This window comes from Berghia stephanieae, chromosome 1, assembly GCF_034508935.2.
Source record: "Berghia stephanieae isolate SIO BIC M18660-M18661 chromosome 1, UCSD_Bste_1.3, whole genome shotgun sequence".
Lineage (NCBI taxonomy): Eukaryota > Metazoa > Mollusca > Gastropoda > Nudibranchia > Aeolidiidae > Berghia > Berghia stephanieae.
The window spans coordinates 46,756,442-46,770,087 of NC_088360.1; the positions used below are offsets into that span (position 1 = coordinate 46,756,442).

The 13,646-nt window shown below is 35.1% G+C and overlaps 1 protein-coding gene across 3 annotated transcripts in view; it reads left to right on the top strand.

The window, feature by feature from the left end:
* LOC144964063 (uncharacterized) overlaps positions 1 to 12,367 on the top strand; it is a 16,902-nt gene extending 4,535 nt beyond the window's left edge. For all 3 annotated transcript variants that reach the window (XM_078898010.1, XM_078898005.1, XM_078898017.1), the window contains exons 4-9: positions 295 to 362; positions 1,423 to 1,531; positions 3,455 to 3,571; positions 5,283 to 5,405; positions 10,823 to 10,951; positions 12,021 to 12,367. In XM_078898010.1, coding sequence (XP_078754136.1) covers positions 295 to 362; positions 1,423 to 1,531; positions 3,455 to 3,571; positions 5,283 to 5,405; positions 10,823 to 10,951; positions 12,021 to 12,166 — 692 coding nt within the window. In that variant the 3' untranslated portion in view covers positions 12,167 to 12,367. The remainder of the gene's footprint in view (positions 1 to 294; positions 363 to 1,422; positions 1,532 to 3,454; positions 3,572 to 5,282; positions 5,406 to 10,822; positions 10,952 to 12,020) is intronic.
* Positions 12,368 to 13,646: the final 1,279 nt, after the last annotated feature.

Here is a 13,646-nt window from a genome sequence, read left to right on the forward strand (position 1 = left end):
TTATATACTCGTTAGCCAGCGAGAGCAAACAACGAACTGGAATTTGATCTTTCTTGTTGTATAATATGCCACATTAATTATTTGTCATATTTGCCGACAACGATGATGCATATGGTGGCAATGAATGGGTGATAATGGAAATGTTTATGTTTGATATGACGATGATGATGATGATGATGATGATGATGATGATGATGATGATGATGATGATGATGATGATGATGATGACGACGACGCCGAGGAAGTCGATGTTGTACTTTTTAATTTACTTTACCATGATTTATTTTGGTTCAGATGTGGTCAAAAAAGGCAAGGAATACTGGGTAAGAACGACAAGCGGAGTAAAGATTACCAACAAACAGGTAAGCTCATTTTCTCACAAAACGGATGTGATGTAATTATTGGCAAATATATTCATTTTGGTCTCAAAATAGATATGTAAAATTTTAGCTCACCCACAGTCAACTCTGTATATATATGTAAAACCTTTATAACTGTTATCATTGACAACTAAGACAGAATAACCCATCAATATGTGCGACTATAATGTGGTCTAGTGGTATGACCCTTCTTTCGGATCGGAAGGTTCTGGGTTCGAGCCTCGCTCGGCGCATTGTTGAGTCCTTGGAAGAGGCTCTTTACTCATATTCTCTCACCGTGCCCAGGTGTAAAATGAGTACTTGGCCTTAACAGCGTTGTCTTTGTCAGAAAAAAAAATTTGCAATATAGCCTAAACAGGCGTCATGTCCCGTTCTACATGTTACGTATTGCTGCTGGTCATGGACCCCTTGTAAAGCGCTTTGAGCACGTTTAGTGGATATTGCGCTATATAAAAGCTCAAGTTTTTTAATATGCTATCGTCTCAAAGTGGTATCATGCCGGGATGAGTTATATGCTGGAAATAGGATTTATAGCCATTGTGATGAATATTGGGGTTAGTTCAATGCGGTATACTAGAGGAAAAATATAATTTCATGCATTGAAAACAAACAAACAAAGAAACAAACAAACAAACAAACAAAGAAACAAAAAAAATAAAATAAAAATAAAACAACAACAAAAAACTATAGCTTTTCATATTAATTTTAAATACACTTTTGGGAGTCCAAAACCAACCTAAAGATGACGTCACAACACAAGTCCTAGTGGCAAGCTATAAGTTAACGATGGCTACGGTCAGGCCGAGTTTATCATGGCTTCGGTCCGATACATCCCGTTTTGAGACGATTGTTCACAATACAATAAGTGTACCAAACACCCCCCCCCCCCCCCCCCGCCTTCCAGTCTCTTCCCCCCCCCCCCCCCCCCCCCCCCCACCTCTCTCCCTATGTGTGTGTTTGTGTGTGTGTGTGTATGTATGTGTGTGTGTGTGTGTGTATTTATATAGATGAATACTATATAGTCTTTTACGTTATTGTGAAGTCAACAGGCTTGGCAAAGCAAACTGATTGCTGGTACATCAGTAAAGACTTTCAGTTGAAGAAGAGTTCATGCACGAAGGGGATCAGGGGTTATATCTGTATGATGCCAGGTGAGTAGAGAATGGCGGTCGACTTGATTGGAAAAATAAAATTGAGGGAACAGGTTAGACGAGCTAGTCGGAGTCACAACGAACAGGCGTGATAAGTTTGTAGCTATTTTGCCTTCTATTCTCGGAAACCCTGACAATAATAATTCATTCAAAAAATTGAAGTAAATAAAAGGTATCTAGTTCAAATACATAAATAATCAACAACGGCTACTTATAGCTTTTAACAAAATTTTTGAGACATGTTTATTTAATTTTAGGCTTTCGCCAATAAATCATACAATTTGATGGCAACATTCATGAAAGTGAAAAAAAAAAGGTAAATGAAACCAAAAAATAAAATAATACAATTTATGACCACAAAAATACAACTGCAATACCACCAATACTTACAACAACGATAATAATAATAATAATAATAATAATAATAATAATAATAATAATAATAATAATAATAATAATAATAATAATAATAATAATAATAATAATAATAATAATAATAATAATAATAATAATAATAATAATAATCTAGTCATAAACATTACTTTCATGCCAATGAAGTTCAACACTCAGCAAAAGTCGAGGGAAATTACTCATTATAAATTTTCACAGCGTAATATTCCTGCCTAATTAGTTCCCTTGTTAATCGTGATGAGGGATGAATCAGTGTGTTAAATTTCACCCAAGTAAGTTTTTATGTTTTTATTTATTTTATTATTTTCTTGTTGTTGTTGTTGTTGCTTGTGTTTTGTTTATTTTGCCTATGGTTTAAAAAAATAGTGAAGGTCAGACTGTAACTGTAGGTATACCGTTATGATGATCTCATTGCTTTATTAACATGTATCATTGTGTAATTAAAAAAAAAAATTTAACAATTTTTTTTTTAATTAAAAAAAAAAACCCACAAAAAATACCCCCCCCCCAAAAAAAAAAAAAAAAAAAACACACACAAAAAAAAACAAACAAAAAAAAAACAACAAAAAAACAACAAAAACAAAACCAAACAAAAACAAACAAACCCTGACATTTATAGAATGAATGAAGTTGACATCACTCAACTTTTTATTATTGGATTTGACCGCCAGTTGGGTGATTGTCTCTCACGAAACTCTGTCTATCAGACTATGAACGTTAACGGAAACACAGTTGTGTGGATGTGCGATTGATATGGCGTGCAGTATTTTACTTAAACGCATACAATCAGTGGTAAAACCCTTGTTGTATTGTCATAACTGTAAAAGGTTTTCTTCATTACTGTTTCGGGGCCGAGGCGACCGAATGGTTATACGTATACCATTGCATCGCTCACTAAGTGGTCCTAAATGTGAGCTTCGCTTCGGGCACCAACTTGATTTCCTTAGGCATGACTAATAACCTCCAATTTGCAAAGCTGGACAACGTGAGTGGATCCTGTTGACGCCAAAGGTTTATTTGATGGATTATCAATATCCTATCACGGAACACCTCTTGGCGGCATTGCCTTATTTGAGTGTTTATATAGCGCAATATCCACTAAATGTGCTCAAAACGGTTTACAAAGGGTCCCTGATCAACTGCAACACGAAACATATTATAGATTGAGACATGGCGCTTGTTAGGCGATATTACACTTTTTTCTCCGACAAAGACAACCCTGTTAACGGTCAGATCCTCATTTTACACCTGAGCACGGTGAGATAATGTGAGTAAAGAGCCTTTTCCAAGGACTGAAATATGCGCCGAGCGAGGCTCGAACCCAGGACCTTCCGATCCGAAAGCGAGTGTCATACCACAAGACCTAAGTGCCGCAGTGCGGATAGACATAATTTTAATTTGAATATCATGAGAATATTAGTGTGCATTGTAAATTAAAAAAAAACAAACAGACACAGTCCCTTTCCCTAACACTAACAGCCCTCGCTCCGTATCTGTCTTTCACTATTTTAGTAGGGAATGCTTGTCCGATACAGAAATGTCAGCAAATATGTGTCATCACTGGACATCGAGAATCTCACTGTGAATGCTTCCATGGCTTCCAGTTGATGGATGGGAGAAACTGTGCAGGTGTGTTAAGAATTTTGTCCAATCAATGGATTAATTGAAGTTAGAGCAGTTAGTTTTCGTGAAAAAATAGAATGTCTAAGGCACCCCAGTTTTAAAAACAACAACAACAACAAAAAACAAAAAACGAAAAACAAAACAAAAAACAAAATAAAACAAAAACAAACAGACAAATAAACTTAAATATCCATTAAACTCAAAGCGCTTTACAAGGGATCCTAGTCCTAGCCAATAGCGATACTTAACATGTAGGATAAAACATGACGCCTCTTAGGCGATATTGCAATTATTTAGGAAAGAGACACGCTGTTAACGGCTAGGGACTCATTTTACACCTGAATACAATAAGAGAATTATGTAAACAGTAGTTTTTCCAAGGACTCAACTATGCACCGCTCAGAGCGGGACTCGAACCCAGAACCTCCCGATCCGAAGGTGAGTGTCATATCACGAGACCACATAGCAATACAAATAATGATAATAATTATAATAATTATTATAATGACAATAATAATTATTATGATGATGATGATGATGGTGATAGTGATGATGTTGATGATGATGACGATGAGGATGACGATGATGATGATGATAATAATAGTAGTTGTGGTGGTAATAGTAGTGGTAGCAGCAGCAGCATAGTAGTAGTAGTAGTAGTAGTAGTAGTAGTAGTAGTAGTAGTAGTAGTAGTAGTAGTAGTAGTAGTAATAGAAGTAGTAGTGATAGTAGTAGTAGTAGTAGTAGTAGTAGTAGTAGTAGTAGTAGTAGTAGTAGTAGTAGTAGTAGTAGTAGTAGTAGTAGCATCATCATCATCAGCGGCAGTAATAGTAGAAGTAGTAGTAGTAGTAGTAGTAGTAGTAGTAGTAGTAGTAGTAGTAGTAGTAGTAGTAGTAGTAGTAGCAACAGTAGCAGCAGGAGTAGTAATAGTAGTAATAGTTGTAGTAGTAGTAGTAGTAGTAGTAGTAGTAGTAGTAGTAGTAGAGTTAGTAGTAGTAGTTAGTAGTAGTAGTAGTATAGTAGTAGTAGTAGTAGTAGTAGTAGTATAGTAGTATAGTAGTAGTAGTAGTAGTAAGTAGTAGTAGTATGTAGTAGTAGTAGTAAGTAGTAGTAGTAGTAGTAGTTAGTAGTGTAGTAGTAGTAGTAGTAGTAGTAGTAGTATAGTAGTAGTAGTAAGTAGTAGTAGTAGTAGTAGTAGTTAGTAGAGTAGTAGTAGTAGTAGTAGTAGTAGTAGTAGTAGTAGTAGTAGTAGTAGTAGTAGTAGTATGTAGTAGAGTAGTGTAGTAGTGTAGTAGTAGTAGTAGTAGTAGAGTATACGATAGAGTAATAGATGTAGTAGTAGTGAGAAGTGTGTAGGAGTAGAGTAGAAGTATACAAGTGAAGATTAGATGAAGATGAGATAAGTAATAAATAATAGTATAGTTAGATAGTAGTAGTAAGTAGTTAGTGAGTATAGTTTTAGTAGTAGTAGTAGTAGTAGTAGTAGTAGTAGTAGTAATAGTAGTAGTAGTAGTTGTAGTAGTAATAATAATAATACCAACAACAAACATCAAAAAAGAATTGTTTTTGTAAAAAAAAAAAGTATACAACAAAAAACAAAACATCAACAACAAAAACCCAGAACAAACAAAGATACCCCTTTGCCTTCCTTCTCTTCCCATAATATAATGACGACTATTTTTTTTTTTTTTTTTTTTTGTGGTTTCCATTTCTCCAGACATCAACGAATGCAATACGACAAACAAATGTGACCAACTTTGTGACAACACCGAAGGGGACTACACATGTGCATGTTATGATGGCTTTGAGATGGAAGGGGATGGCAACGACACGTGTGTAGGTAAAATTGCTCAATTTACTTTTTTAAAAATTGTATCAGGGTTTAAAGAATGCTAAGGCTGACGACAACACTTAATTCTTTTTAAACACCTAAAAAAGGGCTGAGGCTATTGGTCAGTCCTGACCAATGGGTGCTAGCACTTGTTGGTTAGTACTGACCAATGGAGGTTATCGCCTATTGGTTAGTACTGACGATGTACCTTAGCGCTTATTCTCTGCGTTGACGAATATCCTCCTAACGCCCATTTGTCAGTCCTAAATTATTCAGTTAGTTACTCGAACATTCTTTGCTCAGTACTGAAATAATATACCCTCGCTCCTGCGGGGAGCGTATTGGTCAGTACTGAGCGATGGACAGGTGAATACGTCATCGAAATATTTTAGCTTTTATTTTTTATTAACATAAGAATCGCAAGCAGCGAAAGAAATTCGAAAAGAAAAAAACAAAAAAAACAAAAAAAACAAAACAAATAATAATAAAAAAAAAAACAACCCAAAAAACATATCATTACATATCATCGTTGCTGATTAAAAAACAAAACAAAAACAAACTTGGGTGCAAAATCTATAATATGAATAAGACGAATGCAGATAGAATTAACAGTAACAGAATTTACATCACGACTTGATCAAAATATTGTTATTTTGGCCAGGAAATATTTCTACAAGTTGCATGGCGCTAATGTAATTATTATTCTAGGTCATTTCAGCATACTAAAAAAAATATTATTAAACTGCATCTGGTACTTGAAAGAACTTTTCAAAATTTAAAAAAAAAATGAGAAACGAAAGAAAAGGACATTTCAAATGAAAACAGACATTTTCGGCATCATTGAAAAGCATAAGAAGAACAAAAGAGCAACAAAAAAAAAAACAAAAAAAAAAAACAAAAAAAACAAACAAAACAAAACAAAACAAAAAAAAATAATAAAACGCACACACAAAAAAAACTAACAGTAAAACAGAGTCGAGTTGGAAATTTGGCCAAATTTTGTCACATCAACGGCATTTGGCACATTTCGGCACCACTAGATTTTAATCATTCTAGAGCAAACGTTCTTATATTATTAACCTTTTATTCTTCATTCAGCTTATTCCGCATATTGCAGGGTGGCCATAATGTATACCACATCTCCATGCATCTCGGTTCATTGCACCCTCCTCCTCCCGGCCCAATTCATTCATACCCTCCTTTATCCTATCCATCCATCTAGTCTTCGGGCGTCGATTTTTTCTTTCGTCAAACGATGTTATTAATAATAATAATAATAATAATAATAATAATAATAATAATAATAATAATAATAATAATAATAATAATAATAATAATAATAATAATAATAATAATAATAACAATATTAAAGGCAGCCAGTAATTCAAAATACAAATCTTACAGATAGTTCAGCGCCAGTAGAAAATGGATGGTTGAAGTAAAAATATTTAGACGAACACTCCCCCCCCCACCCCCCAAAAAATCAATAAAAAAAACCCAAAAAACAAAAAGACAAAACAAACAAAACAACAACAACAACAAGGAGCCAGCGACTCCGCAATGACTAGGCTATCGATCAGTAGAGTCCAATGAGCGCCAGCGTATGTTGGTCAGAACTGACAAAGAACTACTTCGAAAAAAAAAAAAAAGCAATGGTTCACAGATAAAAACTATGACGGGGTGCTAAACATATGATTTTATGGACATCTCATCAAATGTTTCATAATCGAGTTTTGAGTTTTCATTTCGATCCATTCAAATCTGATTTGACAAAGTAAGATAATTAAACTGGGTGAATCTAGATGGTACGAGGGTTGGAGAAGATGTAATGTGAAAATATCTACCAAACCAACAACATTGCACTTACATTACTGAACTACTTTCGAAATTGATGTATTTTTGCCATCGAGTCAAAAGAGGTTAGAATTCTCTGTTGCAACCATGACTTCATTTCTTATGTGAAATTTTCGTCTTTTTTGTCGGTCGATTTGTCTTTAGAGGTACAATGAGATGGTAATCGGGAGGGTTAGACCAGGACTATGAGGAGGATGAAGCAAAACCTGGGACCGATACTTTTAAATCCTCTTTTTCAATCATATTTCATGTACGGGGGTGACAGAGCGTTTCCTTTATCAATCGTCATGCCATTTCCGTCGGGCGGCTTCTCCCAGTTTGTTGAGTTTTTTCACAGCAGTTGCGGGCACCGTTGACAGTTTCCGCAGGCGATTGGAAGGGGAGGGGGGGGGGGGGGGGGGGGGGGGGGGGGGAGGAGGAGGAGGGGTAGGAGGTCTACCACCAGGACACTGTTGTCATCAACTTTCGTACAGAAGGTTGAATTTTAAACCTTTTGGTTGGAGCTGGTGGTCCATTTTCATATCCCTCTTTGATTCGTGATGATACATTCAAGAAAATTTCTATTACCTCCATCTTTCCAGAAATGATTGGGATGCCTGAATATGCTCTATTTTATTCTCTTCTGTCATAGGGACCCATCGAGCTGACACCCTGTGATAATATCTTGAACACTTGCTTGTGGTGTTGGCTCTAGTGACATTTTAAATCTTCCTGGATAAGTGCCTCTGATTACTTTTGTCGTTGAGGTTTGTGACCTTTTTGAACGCTGATGATTGTCTCCAATGAAAGTTGTCAACGAATCCGAGCATCTCACGTGTGATGGGAGAGGGTTCCAAAAATGGGGGGCCGAAAATTGAAAAGATTGTTCACCTATTTTACGCAATGGCTTAAGTTTGACAAGAATTGATTGGTCATTGCTTGACCTCAAGTTTCTATTGGGGACAAATATGTTGAGAAGGTCTTTAATATAGGAGGGACTGTTGGTGCTCAAGGATTTGTAGACAACAGTACAAATCCATATAGGCAACTCTTTTTTCCACAGGTAGCCAATGTAACTCACGGAGAAGGAGTTTATGCGGTACCTTTTAAGATTAAAAACGAGTTATGAGCGTACTCGCCTTATTTATTTTTTTTTTTTGTCCAACCCTATAGTATTTTAGTTGTAACTCAATTGATGTGATTTATACTTCTTGCATCACTTTTTAGCAACGTGCACATATTACCAGGTCTGATAACCGAACGCAATTATGGACTTGGATGAACATTGTTGTAATGGACAATCTGTTGCGTTGGTTTGAGAGTATTTCCATATACTAGCCACCGTTTAGGCGGAAGATTCTCAGTTCTATATATTTTTTTTATAATGGGGAAAAGATGTAAATTTAAGACCAGAAAAGAAGCAAATAAGGAGATGAATGGGTTTTTAAAAACGTTTTTGCTTTGGTGAGATTTGCGATACCTCAGTCTGTACAATACTCGCTTCTCAAGCAAAGAAAGTTAATCAAAAACAATTGGGTGGCGAGGTTTTTATGATGTGGCAGAAAGTATTTTATTTCAGACTAGCATCCTATCTAGGGTAGCAAACAACACAGAATTCAGGAATGAGTCACGTGACATAGACCATTAGGCGCTAAACAACTTAGGGGTGGTAGGGGGTTGAAGCACAAAAGACACACTTGCCTGGCATAAGCGCATGATCCGGTATAAGAGGGAATCACTCTAATGCCAATGAATATATCGATACTCATAATAACATAACAAAGAGACGATTTAAAATGGAAAGATCATCCTCTACAAAAGGTATAATATATATTACTACACCCTCTTGATTAAGGATCCCAGAGAGGGCCAAGGCAAACCAAGCAATATAATTCCCAAACAAGTCCATAAAGCAGCAAGGAAGTGAAAACAGGCTTGGCGGAAGTAAAGACATGAAGTCTCAGGATAATATGAGTTTCTTAGGAGGTTGATTTACTATCTTATGCTGCTGGTTCGAACATTGTGCGTTTCATTCATGATTTCCTGTTGAATTTTGAGAAGGAATTATTGATTCTAACAAAAAGTTATGATGATTCTTGAATTCAACAGTTCCGGTTTCCATTTGCCTGTGATATTTTTCTTCTATCTACATTATTTCGCGAGATATTTAATCTCTTATGCATTTTTCTCATAATTAAAGCTATTTTTCTCCAATGCACAAAATTGTGTGTTTCCTGGTGTTCATTTTTTTTTTATTTTGCAAAGATTTTTTGAAGAAAATGTCAGAAAAAAATGGACCTTTTACCTGAAGTACTCTCTACTAGTGAATTACATGTCATTTTGTGTGATCAATATGTTCATTTAGTAATATGGAGTAAGCTATTTCGTCATGCTGGAGGCCAAAATATTTACTTTCGCGAGTGTTTTGGGGGGATTTCAACCGACTGTAGTTTTAGGGGGAAAAATTTATGACTGGTTCAAATCTTATCTTTTATTTATCTAGTCAATGTGCTTTAAAAATTTTACTTTAGATACACGACGTCAAAGTTGGAACATTTTCTTACATCAGTTGGCAAGCAAAAAGATTCAGAGTTTTTGATAAATGAATTTGGTCTCATTTTCTTAGTTATTTTATCGATTTTCAAAATTTAAAAAGTGTTTTCTATAACTATCAGAATGCTTTAGGAATATATTAAGAAAAATCCGTTTTAAATATTTATAAATTGTTCTCTTGTGGTACCTACTATTAATGGGATGGGAAATAAAGTGCTATATAAATTAGATATATTTTCATTATTATTTCTATCATCATTAAAGCTCTGATAAAAATTGGACATAAAGTTTAAATACAGGGTAATTGTGACGATAAATTATAGAATGATGAATTCTCAATTTCCAAACATAAAACTGATCAACTCAAAAAAGTTTCTCCCCTGGACATTTGTTAACAGCTGTGTATATCATTTTCATCCTCATCACTGTCTTCTCTCATCTGGACTTCTTCCAGCCTGCCACATTTTCTTAGATTTAGATGATTTTCACATTTATTTTTCCCCTTTGTGTTATATTTTGGAATGCTATTTTGACGAAGATTAAATAGGTACTTTTTGATGAGATCATCTTTGGTCTGATCCCCCCCCCCCTCCCCCATGTCAACACTTGTCAACATTTGGCAACCCTCCCCCCCCCCCCCCCCCCCCCCCCCCCCCCCCCCCCCCCCCCCCCCCCCCTAACTGATGACGTAATATGTGAACAATCACTCAGATAAAAATCTCTGTCAGGACCCGAGGACAGAGAAAAAGTGACATATCCGCCCACCGTGGTCCCGTGTCCGTGATTGGTTAATGCATTGTAAAACATTGTGCCACCACAAAGTTTGATCTTCTTATGCCTTAATTCAATGTTTCCTTCCAACATAGTTAAGACAACTGTCAATATACGTGAAAACATCCTTTGATTTTCTTTAATATTTTCAGTTACCATACAAAGGATCGGTGTATTTTCCTGAAACATTAAATGACCATGTTACTTAAATTTCTGTTTTACTAGGTTTAATTGTGTTTAATCAAACAGTTGAGTTTGTTATTCCACAGACCAGCTAAATGTGAAGACAGAGGCTGCTATAAATGATTTAGGAATCAGCAGACCAAAAGTCATAGCCACTATATTAATCTTCATCCCTGTCATGTGTGGATTAATATTCATCACAATAACAATACGACGTAAGATTTTTTTTTTCAGTTAACGCATTCCTGCATACTATTTGTAAAACTTCAGAACTTTTACTCCAATTGCTAGACTTGATAGGATTATTTTTTCTAGTTAAAAAGTGAAAATATTTTGAAGCGTTAATTATAAAGCCAGTTTTGAACTAATTAGCAGTCCTCTAGAGTCATTAGGCCCATGGAGCCAGAGTTTATCCCGGTTTCTATAGCGTGAAATGGACAATAGCAATTGCTTGCTACTATTTGGTTAGGATGCTGCTAGTCCATTGCAAAGTGCTTCCCACCAGATCTAACAGACCCAGCTATATATTAAGTACTGGCTGAATAGACAAGGGCGTGGGGGTCAGAAAAAAATAAATCAAGATTGCACCCGGGATCGATTTTGGTCCATTTGCGTGTGAAGCGAGTGCTCTACCAACTACGGGACACCATTTTAAGTAATTGACGATTCTAAAAAAAAACAAACAAACCCCCCCCCCCCCCAAAAAAAAAACAACAAAAAAAAAAACAACAGGTAGGCAAGTCTGCCAAGCATCATTCCTTAACAACTGTCACCAGCATTCCTTCACCAACCTTCACCATCATGACTGAATACAATACGTAATCGCCATTATTGAAATTTTTGCAACAATGAATCATCAGTTTTCGATCTGTTCATAACTCGTCTTCTTCATATCTATGTAGAGATATATTGCCGACGGGACAACCAATTACTCACATTTCAAAATCAGACGTGACAAACCTCCCTCTCTCATAACAAAAAATAAAAAATAAAAATATTCAAATACAAAACATATATACAATATTTTAAAAAGCCATCTCAATGTTCTGAGCAAAGCTATATAGTTAAAATGCATTTGAATTGTGTTTATTTATCGGTCTTTCTTTTGTTCATCTTTTTAAAAAAATAAATTTCTCTCCTATATTTGTATATAATTTGCTTAGGACTGTAAGATTAATATCAATTTTAAAGATTTGAATCTTGCACCATTTTTGAAACTCCAAAATATTAAATTTTAAAGCAATGAGCAATGTTGCCCATTAATATTAATCCTGACCATTTCAGTGAGGAAAATGACTTCTCGTGTAGAAGAGTCGTTACGTCTGGAACAGATGCTTCAGAAATTCACTGAACAAGAAACAATATATGATTTCATTCGCCATCAGAGTTTTGAAGAAACAAACGAAGAGCTTAATGAATCAACAGTATGAACGTTGAGTGTGTGAGTCTGTGTGTGTCGATAGTGAAAAGTGTTCACCGCTTTTGAAATATCTAACATCACGATTGGTCATTTTGCTCAGCTTCACACATGGGTATGTTTACAATTTACATAAACAAAGCAGCGTGTTTACATTTGTTAAGAAATATCCAATCGTTGGACAACAACAAATCATGTGATTGATTACTTGGTTGGGCAAAAACTTGAATATATATATATATATTATATATATATATATATATATATATATATATATATTATATATATATATATATATATCACTCTCACTCTCATTAAGCAGCTTTCAGTTCAAAACTGCATTCTATCAAATGTGACTCATCGTCTAAAAATGGTATTATGTCGGGATGAACTAGTTGCTGGAAATTTAATTTATAGCCGTCATAGAATCTTTGGTTTAATTTCTCCTCAATGCAAAAATCTCGAATTTCTCAATATCTTACCACTATGTTGCAGAGGTCATTCTGTTGAACATTATTATGTATAGAATGTACTTGTTGATTTTCTCTTTGAGTAAGAAAAATCTAATTTTTGTTGGGTGGGTGTGAAGTTTTGGGGAAAATTCTGGAACTGGCCGGAAGGAGAGAGTTAAACGTTTATTCATAAAATAAAGGTAAAATGGACAGTGAAAGTATGATTTACATAATAGTAATATCCAATCAGCCAATCATGAAATATTTACGAGATGCCTTACGGTAGTGTGTTGCGAGGAGATATTATCAAACAATAGATTAGAAAGGAAAACTATCTTAATCTTTCACTCAACTGATCAAGCGCCATGGGTTGTGTGTGTAGGTGTGTATTTGTGCGTGTAAGAGTAAATATATACAGATAGATAGATATATAGATAGAGAAAGGAGAGAGAAAAGAGAGAGAGAAGAGAGAGAGAGAGAGAGAGAGAGAGAGAGAGAGAGAGAGAGAGAGAGAGAGAGAGAGAGAGAGAGAGAGCATGTGATATCCACAACATATTGATGCATTGCATTTATCCAAAAAGCTCATAACATCCGCCACCCGGATATAATGTACCAACACACAAAACTATGTGTAACCTTAAAAGTTTATAGAAAAGGTTGGCTAAGAACAATAACAAAGAGGTGAGTGACGTCAACTTCATCCTTTCTATAGCTTAAAATTGTATCAAAGTGCGTGTTTGTGTGTATGTGTGTGTGTGTTTGTGTGTGTGTGTGTGTGTGTATGTATTTGTATGTTTGTGTGTGAGTGTTTGTTTATTATTCTGTACATGCCTATTTTGTTCGACAGTTTTAAAGCAATTATGCTACTCATAGTAACTGTAAATAACAAGAACAAAAAAAAAAAAAAATTGCCAAGGCCAGGGACAAACAGTGCAGACATGTATAACGTTAATAAAATAATACGTTTTCAAAATAAATTCAATTTTATCTTTTTTATTATTATTTATATTTTTTTTGACCACGAAAATATTTCCTGAATTT